Here is an 18,892-nt window from a genome sequence, read left to right on the forward strand (position 1 = left end):
GCTCTCGTGCCTTTTTATTAGGTGTTGGTGGCTCAGTCATCTTTCTGGAATGCCCATGCCCCTTCCTCCTATTCATTTTCCACATGTAATTAATTCGTGAGTCTTCATGATACTACCTTCCAAATGTCACTCTCATCTGCCTCTTTCTTTCTGTTCCTCCCACCACCCTATCGTCTTGTAGGATATAAACATTCTTGCTCACTGTTTAACTTGCAGGAATGCTGTGTGGATTCATGAGATCTGAGTTGTATTGGGCTGAGGGTCTTACCCCTTTAAGTCCAGTTTCGGGTTCTCTGTTTCTTTGCATGACATCTAGGATGTTGTTTGCATTTTTTAAATGCTTGTTAAATGAGATACGTGGGTATCAAGTCCTTTGAGCTCCTCTACAAGGACTATACCTTTAAAGTGACCTGTGAGTTGTATATTAAAAGTGGCGCAGTTGATACCTGGCCAAAACCCATCTTGTGATGAATCATTTTGTTTTACTGCAAGCCTACTACGTACTTAGCACTGACATATGATGCACTTTGTCTCAGAGCAGAGTTCTAAGATGGTTGTGAGTCATGGTACTATTTTGGAGAGAGAGAATTTGAAAGTCATTTGTTCCACACCCCACGCTGGAAGGCTGTCTGAATCTTTGGCTTTTCTTTCGTGTGTTTGGCATATCTTGTTTTTTCTTCCAATTACATCTTTGGGTGTCTTTCAACTACAATGCATATTTTTGATTCAATACTCTCCTTTTCTTAATTTATCTCACGCAGTCAAGGTGAATTATGAAAAGGAGAGTATTTGAATTAAGTTGATTTTGATTTGCTGACATTCTTACTGAATAGCAGAGGGGGTACCTGATTTGATGAACGGCTGTGTTCCAGATCATTCATGATTTACATTAAGATGTTGAATTAACAAGATTAAATTACCAGTGGTCAAGATTTCTGGCTTGGATCCTCTAGCATCTTGAACTCTGATCAGCTGGTTTTCACTCTTTTATTAGGGTCTGCCTTAGCCAGGGCAGTCTCTGTTCTTTTCATTCTTTGTAGATGTTAACAAAGCACTACTATTACTAAGTGTAATCTTGCTGCTGAACTTGGCGATTAATATTTCACTTGCCTTGTTTCATTTAACCCCAGTGCCAATCCTGTGAAAGTAAGGGAAGTATTATTTGAAGTCACTCGAGGACATGGTTAAAGGGAACAAAGTGGTTTAGAAGGGGTTTTCATAGGTTGAACTGGTGTTTAGCTTTTATCAAAGCGTTTCATTTCTCTGGTCCAATAATAACGATAAGTGCACGCAGTGACCTTTGGCCTTCCTCTTAAGCATGGCACACCCGATTTCTTGCTAGGAGGAATGAGAATGCAGGACTGCCTCGTGGGGGTGATTTGGATCTCTGCTTCTCTGTGGGCTGCTCCAGGAAGTCGTCTAAATTTGATCTAGACGGAAGGTACCCACCAGGGCTTTCGGCAGGGCAAGATGTTGACAAACAGCTTATTGGAAATCTCATCATGTTTTGGTTCATCTAGTAACAGGGAAAGATGAGACCCGCCCCCTCCTTGGAGCTGGGCTTTGAGTGAGGCTGTAGGTAAATGTTGCTTATCAAGGGGGTAAGAAACAAGATGGGCAAACTCACTGGAGTCAAGAAGGGGTGGAGGGGGATGTTACAGTGCAGTGAGTACACGGAGCAGTTTCACCAGTGTGTGGGTGATCTTAGTGAAGAAAAGAAGCCATGTTTGTTGGCGTTGTGATTGCTACATTCTGTCAGGCTTAGAAATCCACCTGAAGTTTTCAGACCAATATCAGTGAGAAATAATTTTCAGTCCCTTTGGTGTTCTATCAAGCTAAAACTGACCTTCAAAAGCAACAGCTTCATGATTTGGCAGGATGAGAATGTGTGCAAGAGACTTTGCCCAGAGAATGACTGGGGATCAAAGGTAACAGGGGTGTAGCATCAAAGGAGCCATGGGCACCTATCACAATGATTCTAATATAATTAGTTTGGCATGTAGGATTAAGTTATTGCTGCCTGCTTACAGAGTACTCTGCCCTAAGACTTCAATCTTCACAAATTTAAATTAGTCTTTTTAGTTTACACACATGGATAACAGAAATTGAATGGGAATTTCTCAGAACTTTGATAAGCAAGGGTTTCTGTAGATAATCCTCTTCATATTTACTACTCATGGTTTCTGAGCCTCTTTTGATAAGGGATTGAGTAGGTTTGATAATGAATAAAAGGAAATCTCTTAGATTTGGGGTCTCTAGGGGTTTTGATGGTATTTTCTTATCTGCATCAGGGTCTGATTGCCCTTGTATCCTCACTCATCTGTGAAAAGGAAAATCATATACAGTAAGAAAATGAAGCATCTTAATTTAACAGCAAATTGCAAATCAGTTTTAATGGCACTAAAGTAAGAATTTGGTCTACAGTGTGATAAATTACAGAGATCTAACTATAAAATGGCATCAAAACCCATCTGCAGAATCTTTGCTGAAAGGGAGATTCTTTCTAGGATTTGGAAGAGATAAATGTATTTCATCAAGGTGCTTAAACATTAACATCAAATTAATTGAAGTGTTCCAGAATGCTAAAACTTACTGAATTTTTTATGGAATCTCTGCTTTCTTTGTCAGAAGAGACTAGAAACCTTTACTGACCCCAGATAAGATAGATGTCTATTGCTGCGCATTCTCTTCAAATGCTTTGTCTCCTCCAAAAGGCTGTGACTGCTGTCAGTGCCTGGAGTCCTCTTTCCCTCACAGCTGCGGCTGCCTCAGATCTAACCAGGGAGGCCAAATAGCACCGCGGGCACGCGGTAAGTCCTTGGGTTTCGTCTTAGGCACGGTGTTCCAGTGACTATCGAGCTCTTGATTGAAAATTGACCCCCTGACGGTTTCTGCAGAACTTTAGCCAACAGGGTGAAGTGTGCATGGATTAGGAAGCTTTCTGCAATGGCTGCTTCACTGAGCTTTCATGAGACAGTGTGAAGGAGCTGGCTCATAGGCAGGGGGCCCAGGGAGGCCAGAGGTCCTCAGCCACCAAGAGCCCAACACCTAAAAGGCAGAGAAGTCACAGGGACCCACTCAGGGCCCCTCCCTGCTGGCCCATAGGGTGCCTTTGGGTGAATTAGAGTAAGGCACCCTTTCCTCAACACACTTTATTGCCATCTGCTGGGCAGCTGTTGTAATCAATATACAGATTCACGACACCTGTATATGCGCGGCAGCTCCTTAGCCATGGTTCTGGCCACCATGTGCCTGCTGGGCCAGGCAAAGATGCCCAGATGCCCATGTTCACATTTGGTTTTGTTTACCAAATAGGGGATATAAAAATGGATTTTTTTTTCCTCTTTGAACTTTTTATTTATAAATTATTTAAGTAAAGGCTTTGGCTTTAATCACAGTTATGAGCATAAGAAACTATTTTTCTAGCCTGGCATCCCAATGGGAAAAGTAGGATTGGCGAATTCAGACCTTTCTTCATTTATCTTTGGATTATAATAAAATATTTTTAGGTAAGCCACAAAACCAGCAAGTGTCAATAAGAGGTGAAACAGACCCAGTCTACTAATGATTTCATTACAAGGCTTTAGGATTACCTCAAGTGCCATCCCTGTTTCTTCCTGTTCTACTTTAGATGAAAACACCCAAGGCCTTGTCCTAGAAGTAGCTGGTCTTCAAACTTGTAGAGAACTGGATTTTTATTTTTCAGCTTCAGGCAGGGTTTAGAATGGGGAAAGTAATTGGGGTTTATTGATTCTTTGGGTTCATGATCAATTTATGCAGGTTTTCAATTGTAAAAATGCCAATTGAGTCTTTAAAAGTCCTTTATATACTTAGGAATTTGGTTGTAAACTTGGCCTGAAATGCACCACAAGGCAGGGATTTAAAAGGGCTGAGTTTCTGAATTCTCCGAAGAACTTCATTTTGGGGTGGATTTACTTGCAACACGATGCCAGATGTAGCAGCCTTCTTCAGAACGAGGCTTCAGACTGCTTTGCGTAGTGGTTTTTGAAAGTGTGCTTTTTGGGGATTCATTTTCTTTATATGTTTACGGCATTACTGGGGACAGTGATGATGCAGGCCTCAAGTCATCACAGCAATTCCCAGAGTTCAGTGGATTTGAGATGTGGATCTGTCTTTTTGGGCCCTTGCTTGGGCCACCTGGTGCAGTTCACAGCCCAACCCGTGGGGTTTCCCACCCTGACCTCATTGGAAGACACCTTCTTAGGCTTTGCTTAGAAATTAGACCAATGGCCAGGCATGGTGATGCAGGCCTGTAGTCCTGGCTACCCATGAGGCTGAGGCAGGAGGATCACCTGAGCCCAGGAGGTCGAGGCTGCAGTGAACTATGATTGCGCCACTGCACTGCAGCCCGAGAGACAGAGCAAGACCTTGTCTCAAAAAAATGAAAAAGAAATTAGAACAATGTTAATATTGAAGATCCAGAACTCCAGTCAGACTTATTTTGTTATCAAAATTTCTGGATAGGATTTCTAGAAAATCCCAACCTGTGGAGTTGTTTTGTTCAATTCGATAAGAGGCCTGGAATGTTGTGGACTTCTCCCTCAAGCAAATAAACTGTTCCAAAGCTGAAGAAAAGAGGCTTTTGTTTGAAAACCCTGATAGCATTCCAGGTGTTGGAGCCCAATGCTCCCAGCTAGGATAAAATGGCCCAGCGGCTTGCGGGCTCTCTCCTTCTCCAGCCTCTTCTCCTTTCTTCTCCCCACCTCCTCTTTTTATGCACACATTCCCTTCTTCTTCTTGTTTTTTTTGATCCAACCAAGTTAATTGCCAGCCTTGATTACAGAATAAATGAATGACTAGAAAATCATCTCAATTTTTAAAATTCAACAAAAAATTTATCAACAGCTAAGTGTCCAAGAAGACAGAATTTACATGCAAGGACCTCTTAGCCTTGTGCGAACACAAAACTGTCTTGCACTCTCATGCAGGGCTGTGTCACCTCTGTACTTGTGGCTATGTGAGCCACCTGGAGCTAATACATGTAGTTGTTAATATTGAGATATGCATACAAAGTGCTTGCCACCAAGTGACAGTATGCCTGCTTACTCACCCTGCATCTATAGGACCATTGAGTGCTACCCTGAACCCTAAGAACTATTGATTTGGGACTGAAATAAATGAAATAAACAAACCTGTGCCTAAGTAAAGATCAATTTTCCAACTTCTAGCTTTTGTATTACATTAGAGCTAAATTCTCAAGGGCCAGATATCTCTAAAACTTCTGAGAGATTTTTAGTTTTTTTTTTTTTTTTAATTTCATTTCTTTAATGAAGTAGTTCCACTTTGTTGCTAAAAGCCATCTTTGAAAGAGGGTTCAAATTCCACATTGTGTCAAACAAGTATCCATGAGCCAGGTATGGTGCCAGATGCCTTACTTGCATTAGGTCCTATAGTCCTATGAGCTGGGAATTGTTACCTCACTCCTTGTACATACAGAGGCAAGCTCAGAAGTATAGAAATGTGCCCAAGGTCACTTGTTCTTGACTAGCCTCCAAGCTCTCTCCTCTTCTCCACACCCACTGTGACAAGGAACCTGCTAGACAGAGGGCAAGCAGGTGAGCATGGTTCCAGCCAGTCGGTGCCTACTGGGCACTCGCTGTGTGCAGGCACTGGGCCAGGCTCTGGGAGCCAAAGGCAAATAAGGCACGGCCTCTGTTTGGCCTTCAAGGTCCCCACCTGCCTTGTCCGACTTTCCCCTGGCTGCTGCTCCCCAGTCCGCATCCTGGATTCCAGCCAGGCTAGGCAGTCGGCACCTCTACAGCTGTGTCACTGTGTGCTGGACCACAAGGCAGAGACATGGAGGCGGGACATGAGGAATGTTATGTTCAGAGAGCCGTGAAGTCCCTGCAATTGGGGCCCTACGTCAAAACATGTTGTTAGCTTGTGGCCAGGTGGAAAAGGGCGTCATCTACCTTATGAGGGAGGCTTTGGGCTCTATCTGGAGATTACTGTGAGCCCTTGGGAGCATAACCAGTATTTCCCCAGATCTTAGCAGCCGACAGACCCAAGTAATGTCCTGAAAACTTGAATCCCTCAACTCTCTCATGGAACCCACTTCGTAATGGCAGGACCCTTGCCCATCTCCCCTGCCAGTCATAACTCTGACAGTTATTTCTGGGGGCCCCCAGGGACACTTCCTGTTTGCATCCACAGCCTTCTCATGAGCTGGGCTCCTGGCAAACTCAGAGCTGAATCCTAGTGTGTCTGCAGGTTCAGTATATGGCAGGGACTGTGGCTCTGCTCCCTGGGGCTACAGGGAATGTATTGAAAGCTCAGAATTCTGGGGGAACAGGGCCCCCAAGGGATCTGTGCCCCCAAGGACCAGGCCTGAGCCCTGGCATGAATGAAAACTAAATATTAGAAGCGTACTGATTTGTGTGTGTGTGTGTTTGTGTGTGTGGTGTGTGAGGGGAGTTGAAAGAGACTGTGGCTGTCATGTCGGCCTTAGCGGGAGCACTCCTGGGCTAAGATCTCCAAACCTAGGGGCAGTAGAACAAGGCTGGTGGCATTGTAGGTGGCAGGTTGTGGGACTAGAGATTGGAGGTAGGGAAACTGTTAGGAGGCTATTGGAGAAGTTCTAGGAGAACAGAACAGTCCTCTAAACAGTGGGGATTCAAATGGGGATAGATAAAAGAACCAGGAATTTCTTTTCTTCATTTTTTTTTGGGCCGGGGGATGGAGTCTCGCTCTGTAGCCCAGGCTGGAGTGCAATGGTATGATCTTGGCTCACTGCAATCTCCGCCTCCCAGGTCCCGGTTCAAGCAATTCTACCTCACCTCCCAAGTAGTTGGGATTACAGGCACGAGCCACCGTGCCCAGCTAATTTTTGTATTTTTTTAGTATACACGGGGTTTCACCATGTTGGTCAGTCTGGTCTTGAACTCCTGACCTTGTGATCTGCCCACACCCCACCCCCTCACCCCACCTCGTCCTCCCAAAGTGCTGGGATTACAGGCGTGAGCCACCGCGCCTGGCCAGAATCAGGAACTTCTTAACCGATGGAAGCTGATCCTGAAGGTTCTAGTTCGGGTAATAATGAGGACAGAAGAGATGCCAGTGTCTGGGGAAAAGGGTGAGATCAGGCTTTGCAAAGGGGATGAGTTCAGTGTATCCATATTGACATCTGAGCTCTAACACGGATTCCAGTAAATATTCCTACCAGGCACCAACCCTCAGGGCTGGAGATGGAGATCTGGTCATTGTCAGCACATTTCAAAAGACTCCGACCTGTGCCTCCAGCCCTGGCCCCCTCCAGCCCATTGCTCTCACTGCAGCCAGATTGATCTCTCTAAAAGAATCTTTTTTGTATACCTGTGGCCTTCCTGGGCAAAGAGTCTTAGTGACTCTGACTTTCTGAAGTGTAATGGTCTAAACCCTCAGCCACCAATGTCGGGCCGCCCTCAGCCAGTCCCTGCCTTTCTGAATCAGGACTGCTTAGATCACAAGTGACAGGGATCCCACTCATACTAGCCTAGGTCACAAGAAGAGTTTCCTGGCTGATGTAATCAGCTGGGGCTTAGGGAAGTACATGCCAGGGGTCACTTTCCATCTCTTGCTCCTCTTCTCTTCGTTTTCTGGTTTGATTCTCTCAGCACTGTGTTCTACCTGGCAGGAAACACAGGAGTAATGCAGCTTCCATGCTTCAAGTCTCATGGTGTTTTCACTGGAGTGGAATAGAGTATCTTCTTTGCTCACTTCCATGTAGAAAAGTCCCAGGAAGAACTCTGATTGGACCAACTTGGGACAGGGGCCCTTCCTGAGCCAGCCAGCAATGGTCAGGAAGGTGGGGTCGGAACCACATGCTCAGAGTGAAGATGGGGCTCTCCTGGGGAACGGTGGGGTTGCTGGATCTGTATAAAATACATAACATACCACTGTCGTCTTCACATGCTTTAGCCCTTTCCCCCAAGCCAGAACCTTCTGGCCAAGGCCAGCCCTTTTTGTCTTCCTTAACTCAAAATGTCCCAGATCTGATCCTCACCGTCCAACCCTGATTCTCCAGACCTCTGTCCTCCTCCCATCCCCATGAAGCTGTTTCCAGGACACTCACTCCCGGCCACAGTGACTTTTCTCATTTTTCCATGGGGAAAACCAAAGGACAAAGAGGTGGAGTAACTTGCCGTGGCGGCAGAGCTGGGAGGGACAGAGAGCAGATGGCAGGACAAGCAGTGTGTTTCTAGAACTTGGGTTGTGTTAAATTGTTCTTTGTGTGCTGTCTTCCAAGGAGACTGTGCCTTCCTTGAGGGCAGGGACAAAGGCATCCATCCCCTGTGGGCAGCCAGATGCTGGGCAACTGTTTGGTCATGATGATGGATGGCCATGGGCCAGCAACGACCTCTTTTCACCCTCGGTTCCTAGGCCTGGGGATAGAGTCTTTCCTGGTGATTTGCGCAATTTAAAATCCTGTGGGAACTAGGAATCCTTTCTAACAGGCAGGGATCGAGTAAAATAATTATTAATTATAATGTAAATGCCATCTTTTTAAAAATTCTGCTGTCTCTTACATGTGAATGAGCGTCCTCAGCCTCCTCTGGGGCTTTCTGACAGATCCTCCAAGTGCATCCCTACCCTTCCCCTGTCTTGAGAACTGGAATCTCCTGGGCGTCCAGGGCCCATTGTTGTGCCTGATTTGAAATGCAGGCTCTAATGCTCATACAGGAGACCCCGAGCTCAATTCCTCCCATGCTGGAATGGCGGCTTTTCTTCCTTGGAGAGCTGCTGAAATGTGGGTTTCCGTGTTAATCGGGGTTCCCAGCACGTCCGCGGAGCTGGCTCTGCGCCTCCAGAACGTGTTTTCCAATCATCTCCCAGGCCCTGGCTATTCCAGCCTGTCAAGACTGGACTTGCCGGGGCCATATGGGGCTGCAGAGATGTGCTTTCCAGATTCAGAGTGATATTTATGATTTCTCTGAGCCAGCCCCAGCAAGCTAGGACCAGCCTTCTCCATGTAACGGAGCAGAGGTGCTGCGGCAGGCAGGCAGTGAGTGAGGATTGAAGAAACCTGCGGCAGGCAGCCTCCGGGCACTCTACAAGCTCCAGGCTGCTTCCCTTCACTGCTTCCCTCCCAAACACTGGCCTCCCTCAGCGTCCTGCATCAGACTCTGAACACGGAGTCTGCTTATTTTATGGAAACAGATTAGTAGCCTCCTGATAAGAGTCTATAATGACACCAGTGCTGACTGCGTGCCAGGGATGTTCTTGATGCTTTCCAGGTGCTGACCCATTTAATCCTTATTAACACCTCATGACGCATTATCCTGCCCATTTTGTAGATGAGGAGCCTCAGGCTCTACAGTTATTGTCACTTACCCAAGGCCACATAGCAGGTCCGTGGCACAGTGGCCTGTGGATTGCAGTGGATCTTAAACACCTTGCTGTAACAGCTTTTGCTATGAGTTGAGGTCTACTAAAATGCTGGGGATAGGAAAGATGTCACTAGACTCAGATTTTCATGAAAAGCCTCAATTATAGTAACTTATTAATTTTTGAACTATACTGCAATTTGGTTGGACAAAAGAGGGCCTCATCCACCCCCTGCATTTGCCCTGTTGGTCCGTTTACCTACATCTCATCTCGGACCCCAGTGCTAAGCACTGGGACAAACCTGAACGTTTCCAAGTAGGGCCATGTACAGTAGTTACTAACTCTCCCTCCCTTCTTTTTCTTTCCTGCTGAAGGCATGCCTGTTATTTACATACATAGTACCTTTTCTTACTCTCCCTGTCCCCCCAAAAGGACTACTCTTAAATTTCTTGAAGCAGAAGATATGGGCCCTGCCTGCATGTTTGTCTCATCGTGGTGTGGGTGTATTTGGTCCCTGGAATGAACCTGGCAAGACCTGTGTGCACAGTGTTCTTGATCCAAAGCCCAGCAGCATCCCTTCCTCCGGCGGCTGAGCCCACAGCTGCTGTGTGGTGTGAGCCCAGGATGGCTGGAGCCTGTGCCGAGGCAGTGAAAACCAACCTTTCCTCTCCCACTCCTCCCCTCCTGTCACCTCCTTCCCCCGAAGACAAAAAGCTGGAAAAACCAGGAATCAGATGCCTTCTAGGAATGAGGTTCAAACTCAGGGGCAAATGTTAGAGAATTTGATCTTGGAGAGAAAGTTGTATTACTAGATAATGTGATCATTATTAACATTTATTGCAGTTATGTAAGCGAATGATTATTCACAAGGCTTGCTGTCTCTGCCTGGCAGTTGAAGAACGACAGTCCAGAGGGCCAGAGTCCTGCATTCACACTCAGTGTCAACTTTCTACGAGAGCACAGCCGTGTTACTCATTTTGGGTGCCACAATGGCTGCTGTCCCTTGCTGACAGAGGGATTGAGGATGATCTGCGTGCAGCCAGTCTTTGAAGCACTTTGAGTTCAGAAGATGCCTACAAATGTGGTGGAGTTGGAAAAGAGCTAGGAGAAAGGCTGTAGGAACCGGGGTGGATTTGAATGATGTGCTTGTCTTCTTTATTTTCCCAAGATTGGAAACAGTTGGAATGCCTAGGGCTTGACACCTTATTCTGTCTCTTTTCCTGCATAATTCTGGGCTATGCAGTTATAACAGTGCATAATGTGTGAATATTATGTGAATGAATACAGTACTTACCTCTTCTGCCCTTCCCTTAGAAAGGTAGTCTAAGGAAGGGCAGGAGGATTCTTAGGGCATTTGTAGAATAAATTAGAGCTTAGGTCAATTAGAGGACACCAGTAGCCACACAGATGGGATGAAACCTTGGCTGAAGGCAGAGGCTCTGTTGTGTTACCTTAAAGTGCTAGAATTTGCTTCATAGCGATGTCCTAAAAACTAGCCCAGGCCATGAACAAAATGGTTGCATTGAGGGAAAAATCCAAATTCTTCCCACCTGGCAGCAGAAAAGTGGAAGGATACACTGTCACCAGTAATTCAGTTGCATGTGGGAAGCCTACAGCATTTTGCCAAATACTGCAGACACACATGACCAGTCCTATGAAGCAGGAATCTCATTTCTGGTCCCCAAGAAGCACCGCTATCAATCACAGTGTTCTCAGGAATACAGACGGATACGTTTTGCAACAACTTGTTATAGGGTCACCTCTCACCTTGGGGTTTACAGTCCATCAAAGTACTTATCTATAGTGGCAAAATCATAGTTGGGGAGATCAAGATCTCATAAAATACAGGCAGCTGGGAAAAATAATTGCGTTGATACATGTGATGAAAGCAGTAGTGAAAGTTCTAGAAGGCATCCACTCCCAAAATAACCACTGTTTAATCATGAGGTGGCCATATGGGGTGATCCTTTCTTTAGTTGTCTGGGAGACGTTGTCCACATCATCTGCTGAGGCAGAGGCTCCCAGCAGCAAACCTGGCTCTGCAGCATATTCGAGCTAGCCCTCACTGGCTGGAAATGAATGCCTTTTGCAATTGCTCGTTCACTCTGGGTCTCCCTCTCCCTCCCTCTCACTTTCCTCCCTTTCCCTTTCCCTCCTTCCCTTTTAAAATACAAGTCTAGGCAGTTGTGTAACCTTCAAACTTTTCATAAATTATGCAAGAGCTTAAGGGCATAGTTTTTGAAGTCTGGTCTTTCATCCCAAATTATTTGAGAGCGTTAATCTTAGTATCTTCATTTCTCTCTCGGTACTTTCCTGTAGCGCCCTATCTCCTATAGTACCCTGATTCCCTCTCTGGAGTCTACAGGGGGAAAGTGCAATAATTTAGGATTTTCCTGTTCTCTTAGGAATTAGGAAGATAGCTGATTTTATATATATTTTTTGTAACCAGTTTATAACAGCATTATCTCAAAACCTGGAATAAAAGATTGATGCATATAAAGAAAAAAGAAAAAAAAAAACAACCCTTGCTGTTATGAGCAGGGCTGAAAAAGGAGCCAGGGAGAGGGAGAGGTAGCTGAGTGTTAGGGCATCAGGGAGGAAGGAAAATGCAAAGATAAATATGGAAATAGCTTCTTGAAAATAAGCAAATAAATTTTCAACGAAGAACTGTGTAAGACCTGCTGTATGTTTTCAGATCTCTGCATTTTCAGAGCTCAGACCAAGAAGTGGGTCCAGGGTGCAGTTCAAGGGATTTAGGCTCAGCCTGCAGATTGCCTGTCTGGGTGACTAAGTGGCAGTCAGGTCACAATATGGGTTAGGACTTAGTTCAGCCACCAGTGACCGGAACACCCACAAATCCCAGGCTTACCTAAGATAGATCACCTAGGAGACCTGGAGGGTGGCAGTCCAGGGCTGGTGTGTTGGCCCCACAGTCATCAGGGACTCAGCCTCAATCAGGCCTTCCACCCAGCCATTCCTAGGTATGGCTCCCCACTCACAGTCCAGAATGGTGTTGAGGCTCCAGCCGTCACATCTCAGCTCCTTGGTCAGAACTGAGTCCTGTGGCCACATCTCCCTGGAAGAGACAGAGATTGAAGAAAGTGGTCTTTTGGCTGAATGGCAGCATGCCCAGTGAAAACAGGACTTCATGTAACTTGAGAGAGAAAGGGAGTATCTCCATTACTAAGCAAAGTCATCATCTTTTCTCATCCTGGGTATTTGTTTACTAAATACCCAATGTCTGATGTTTTCAGGCGTTGCTCAAGGGCAGTGAGGAAAAGGTAGATGGATTTCTGTTTCCATAAAACTTACAGTCTAGTGGGAGGCAAGACAGACAATAAATGAAAAATAAGCGTGGCCGGGTTGACAACCCGCATTCCACGCTCGAGCTATCTTCAGATACAGCTGTACAATATTAATGATGGGAGTGGATGGTGTCAAACATCACCGTCTAAAGCAGGCGTCCCCAAACTTTTTACACAGGGGGCCAGTTCACTGTCCTTCAGACCGTTGGAGGGCCGCCACATACTGTGCTCCTCTCACTGACCACCAATGAAAGAGATGCCCCTTCCTGAAGTGTGGCGGGGGTGGGGGGAGGGGGCGGATAAATGGCGTCAGGGGGCTGCATGTGGCCCGCGGGCTGTAGTTTGGGGCCGCCTGGTCTAAAGCCTGCGGGCATCCTGGACAGCCAGTGTCAGCATATCTTGATGCAAATTCCATCCTTCAAACACTCCCGAGTGAGTGCCTGCCCAGGGAGAAGTACACAAGTAGTAAGCTGGAGCCCCATCTAAAAATCAGCCTGAGTCGTTACTCAGCTAGTGCTCTTCATGGGCCAGCGTGCAAAGAAACACTACAGGTTAAGAATCTAGTCCTAAAATTTCAGGGCTTTTTTTTTCTTTTTTTGGTGGAAAAGGATTTGGAGCTGTTTTTTTTTTGCTGAGGTGCAAGGTAGTCTAATAGGCCAGGCATAGTGGCTCACACCTGTAATCCCAGCACTTGGAGAGGCCAAGGTGGTGGATGGGTCACTTGAGCCCAGGAGTTTGAGCCAGCCTGGGCAACATGGTAAAATGCTATCTCTAAAAAAAAAAAACTACAAAAATTAGCCAGGCGTGGTGGCACGTGCCTATAGTCCCAGCTACCAGGGAGGCTGAGGTGGGAGGATTGCTTGAGTCAGGGAGGCCAAGGCTGCAGTGAGCTGAGATTGTGCCACTGTGCTCTAACCTGGGCAACAAAGTGAAACCCTGTCTCAAAAAATAAATAAGCATTGTTAAACAGTGGTGTGATAAGTAATAATTTTGTGGCTCTCATGGGAGTTTGAAGGGCAAGCTGGGAAACGGGAAAATCACAGGGACACAGCCTTTTTCTGCTCATGGACCTTCAGCAAGTCGTTCCTGAGCCTGGTCTTGCTGGAAACTGGGCAGGTTTCGAGGTTCAGTTCACATGTTGTAAGTGGGCTTGGTTCTAAATTAAACCTGGAGCCACTGCCGGCCACCCAGCACTCCCTGCCATGGCCCCTGTGCAATGCCGCAGACCAGTGATTCTCAAACCATCTGAGATGAAGGACCAGAGTTGCCTTTTTAAATTTGTTTCAGTTTCCTATCTGTCATAAAAATGAAATATTAGAAAAGTGAAATAAAGACATAGATTTCTGTTATTAGATTCAAGAGACATAAAATTGCTCTGTCCATTTGCCTTAAAAGTTTCTGAAGACTGACTCAATTCCTGAACTTGAGTTTGCCAACAGCAAAGAAGTCAGGGCCATCGCTACCAGCCCAGGGACTGTGCTTTGGGCCACAATCTAAGGCCAGAAGGGAACTGCTGCCCTCCCCACTCTGTGTCAGGACAGTCCTGAAGGAGAATGCAGAAGCTCCCCCGGGAAGAGAGTAGCCTGGGCAGCATGTGTCTTGCTGTCTGCACGTCTCTCTGGCCCTTCCTACCCAGCTGCTTGGGTAGACTGGTAAAGGGAACTTCTTGGTGGACTCTCCATGTGCAGGTAAAAATTTCGTTACACACTTGTGGCCAGAGAAACAAAAGGTCACAGCTCTTTGTAATCATTATCCAGGCTCCCCTACCTGAATGCAGGCTTTAGCATAACTGGTTGGCTTAGTGAAGCAGGCGGTCACCTCAGCTGGCATGGCCTGGCGTGGGCTGGGCAGGGGAGCTCATGGTTGCCTCTGTGTTGCAGTTCTCCAAGGAGAGGCACATGATGGACAGGACCCCTGAGAGGCTGAAGAAGGAGTTGGAGGAGGAGCTGCTGCTGAGCAGCGAGGACCTGCGCAGCCACGCCTGGTACCACGGCCGCATTCCCCGACAGGTACCTGGTCTCGTTCCCTCCAGTGCACGTGCAGCTACTCTCAGGCAGTGTAGATTGATGACCCGCAGGGTCCTACTCCGAGGCCATGTCGGAGCAAGCTCCTGTATAAGCAAAAACAAATACTCTAAAAATGACCTCATTTAGACCCTTACCTAAGAAGACCTTGGCAAGAGCTGAGGTCAAGAACTCAGAGCACACATCCACAGGTTCAGGAAGTGAAGGGACAGCCAGCGCTCCTGGGGTCCGCAGAGTTGCGGGAGGCAGCAGCCACAGGGTCAGTAACCGGAAGAACTAGGAGGGAGGGCTGTGGCCCAGGTAATTGAACCCTTGGCCAGCTGCCAGCTGCCAGCAGCCTCAAACCGTTTGCAACCCCTCCTTCTCAAGGCAGCAGCTTAGCTTCGGGAGGAGAGAGGGCGGGTGGCCCAGACCAACAAGGCTGCCTGTGCCCCAGTAGAGCCAGCGTTACTCACTCTCTCCATCGCTTCCATACTGAATACCATGACCCAGAGGTGGGGAAGAAGGGAATCAAACCCATGACCACAGACTCGTGGCCCAGAATATACTGTGTGATCGTCATTTGGATAATTGCCATGAATAATGTTTTTTTATGTAATACTACAAAAATGGAAAAATAGAATAAGTGTGCAGAATTTGAGGCATAGAATTTCCCTTGGGTTTTTATTGTAAACCTGATCTGGCCAATCATTATCTAAAGACAACATGACAGGAAATGTGTGGGCAGGGGCTGGGGGGAAAGGGCATCAAGTCGTAGGTTTGTTTTATTTTATTTTTTTTTGAGACAAGAGTCTTGCTCTGTCACCCAGGCTGGAGTGCAGTGGCATGAGCTCAGCTCACTGTAACCTCTACCTCCTGGATTCAAGTGATTCTCCTGCCTCAGCCTCTCCAATAGCTGGGATTACAGGCACCCACCGCCATGCCCAGCTAATTTTTATGTTTTTAGTAGAGATGGGGTTTCACCATGTTGACCAGGCTGGTCTCGAACCCCTGACCTCAAATGGTTCACCTACCTTGGCCTCCCAAAATGCTGGGATTACAGACATGAGTCACTATGCCTGGGCTTTTTTTTTTTTTTTAATGTAGCAGATTTCTTGGCACAATCAAATAAATAATTTTTATTCTGACTTTGTTCGTTTAAGTTTAAAATTGATGGTAGAAAATATAGATAGTAAAAATAAGGAAATTAAACTCTTATCTCTTATCTCTAATTCTCCTCATAATTCTCCTGGAGATAACCACTATGAACACTTTTGTGTACATATATTCTCTGGGGCTTTTCAAAATCAAGTATGAGATTGTACTGCATATACCTTTTTGGTAGCCCATTCTACTCACTATGTCCTGAAAATTTTCACCCGCTATAAAATATTCTTCTGTGCCAGCCTGCATTGTATGTCTGTCCATGGTATGTATGTCAGTCCATGGTACGCATGCGTCACAATGTATTGAACACTTAGGGTGTTTCTAACACTGTGACCAACATCCTTTAAGAGTGCTATGTTCATACCTATAATTATTTTCACAGGCTCAACAGGCCCAATTCTGGTTTGTTTTTGTTTTGAGATAGAGTCTTGCTCTATCACCAGGCTGGAGTGCAATGGCTCGATCTTAGCTCACTGCAGTCTCCACCTCACAAGTTCAAGCAATTCTCCTGCCTCAGCCTTCTGAGTAGCTGGAACTACGGGCGTGCACCCCCACACCCAGCTAATTTTTGCATTTTTCGTAGAGACAGGGTTTCACCATGTTGGCCAGGATGGTCTTGATCTTTTGACCTTGTGATCCACCTGCCTCGGCCTCCCAAAATGTTGGGATTACAGGCATGAGCCACCATGCCCAGCCTTCACAGGCTCAATTCTAAGAAACGGAATTTCTAAGTGAAAACATTTTTAAGGCAAAGATGCAATTTCAAGGTAACCATGGTAGCCTACTATTTTAAGCTAACAGAAGTATACTGTTGATCAAATGATGGAATGTCTGAGAAAAATTGTCAGAGTTATAAAACTGGTGACTGTCACCATCCTTCTCCTTATCATGGTTGTTAAATTTGTTTACTACTTGCCATGAGTATAAATTTTCAGCGATAAATCATTCCAAACTGAGTAACTGAACACTATAACCATAACCATAATACCAAGAGTTATTGCTAACATTTTAGCCCCTTAAATTTTTGTAGCCATCCTGTAGGTAATATTATCATTTGCGTTTTTCAGATAATGTAAATTAGCCACAGGGAGATTATATAATTTGTCCAGAGTCTTACGGATGAGCCAGGATGCGAACCCAGGTGGTTGAGGCTACAGGAACAGCCAGACTGCACCACAGTCTAAATTCTCCAGTTGCTTTAAGCAGCAGCATCATGCGAGTTATTTTTGAGTATCTACTGTGTTCCAGCGCTTGCATGTATTATGTATACAAATGCATAATGCTTATAGTAACTGTGAGATGAGGGATCCCAGCCTGCCGGCCCGACTTAGTTCCAAGCCTTCCAGCCAGTAGTTGGTGTGTCCTGCACGTGGACTCCTCCTCTGAGAGGACTCCGTGGACAACTTCTAGACACCAACGAACACCTTCTTTCTCCGCACTCCACCTGTTGGGGAGGGATAATCAGTCCTACCCGACACGTACTAATTTCCTGTTTCCTGGTGCATTACATCATTCAAGTCTATTTACACGTCATGTTCTTGTGACACTTCCCCAACCACCCTATTTTACTAGACAGCCCTCATCCCCTGCCCAGCACTTCCTGTCCCCTTTCCTGATGTACTTTTTCCCTGACGTTACATCTGACGTACCATAGCCATTGGTTATTTATTCTCACGAAAACAGAAGCTCCCCAACAAACGCAGGAGCTCCATGAGGTGGGCTCTTGTGTGCCCGTGTCACCCCTGCAGTGGTGCTTGGCACAAGTAGGCGGTCAGTCAGTAGTTCCTGAATGAATGATTGGATCTTCTATGAATTTGACCTTTGAAAAACTAAACAGCTGATCCAAGAAGAAATAGTAGCATTGCCTTCCGTTGGCCCAGAGAAGTGGGTAGCTATAAGCTTTTGGAAGGAATGTGATTTTCTTGCCTTTCTTACTCCTCACTCACCTTTTTGTCCCAAAGGTGTCTGAAAACCTTGTGCAGCGAGATGGCGACTTCCTAGTTCGTGACTCTCTGTCCAGCCCTGGAAACTTTGTCCTAACCTGTCAGTGGAAGAACCTCGCTCAGCACTTCAAAATCAACCGGACAGTTCTGCGGCTCAGCGAGGCGTACAGCCGCGTGCAGTACCAGTTCGAGATGGAGAGCTTCGACTCCATCCCCGGCCTGGTGCGCTGCTATGTGGGCAACCGCCGGCCCATCTCCCAGCAGAGTGGTGCCATCATCTTCCAGCCCATCAATAGGACGGTGCCCCTGCGGTGCCTGGAGGAGCGTTATGGCACTTCCCCAGGCCGGGCCCGGGAGGGCAGCCTCACCGAGGGATGGCCGGACGTGGCCAAGAGGCTGAGCCTCACCATGGGTGGTGTCCAGACCCGAGAGCAGAATTTGCCCAGGGGAAACCTCCTCAGGTGGGTCAAGGCCTCCTCCGCAGTTGGCACAGGACCATGAAAGGCACCAGAGGTGCCCAGACTTAGGCAGATGAAGAATTCATCATGGAACAGAGAAATAAATGATGTTAATAGGAATGCCAACTGTTCGTGGAATAGCTGTTACGAGGCATTGCACTGTTAGCTCCCAGCTGAGCAGTGCCAGCAATAGATGGTATAGGAGCTGAGGAAGGACAGAGCGGGTGGCAACAGGAGAGACCTTGTGAAGGGGGGTTAAGCTTGGGCTGGTCTGATGGCTGGGGAAAATTTGGATAGATGCTGCAAAGGGCGGGGGCTGTTCCAAGTGGGAGGCGCAGCCTGGGCATAAGTCTGGGGATGGAAAATGGCATGATCTTGGAGTGAGTGTGCTGGTGGGGCTGGAACAGAAGGTCTGTGCAAGGGACCCGTAGCAGTGGGCTTAGGGAGTTAGCCCCAGCCAGATCGTGGGGGCCTTAATGCCAGGTGCAGTGCTTTGAGGGAGCTGCACAGACTCAGCAGAGTGAATGCAGATGTCCTAAGAATAGAAATGGACAGCAATGTACTGGGGTCAAGGAGTGAGACAGGAACAGGAAAGCCAGTTAGTGAATCATGGAGGGGCCTGGCCCCCACGACTCTAATGCACGTGGTGGAGTATAAGGAGGGCACATTGGAGACAACAGGAGTGACCAGGA

At 46.7% G+C, this 18,892-nt stretch overlaps 1 protein-coding gene across 10 annotated transcripts in view; it reads left to right on the plus strand.

Moving 5' to 3' along the window:
* The window catches only part of BCAR3 (BCAR3 adaptor protein, NSP family member), a 284,505-nt gene that overhangs the window by 239,795 nt on the left and 25,818 nt on the right, over positions 1-18,892 (plus strand). For all 10 annotated transcript variants that reach the window (XM_010343843.3, XM_074381403.1, XM_039460808.2 and 7 more), the window contains 2 exons: positions 14,510-14,638; positions 17,761-18,203. In XM_010343843.3, the coding sequence (XP_010342145.2) occupies positions 14,510-14,638; positions 17,761-18,203 (572 nt within the window). The remainder of the gene's footprint in view (positions 1-14,509; positions 14,639-17,760; positions 18,204-18,892) is intronic.

This window comes from Saimiri boliviensis, chromosome 11 (assembly GCF_048565385.1).
Source record: "Saimiri boliviensis isolate mSaiBol1 chromosome 11, mSaiBol1.pri, whole genome shotgun sequence".
Taxonomy (NCBI): domain Eukaryota; kingdom Metazoa; phylum Chordata; class Mammalia; order Primates; family Cebidae; genus Saimiri; species Saimiri boliviensis.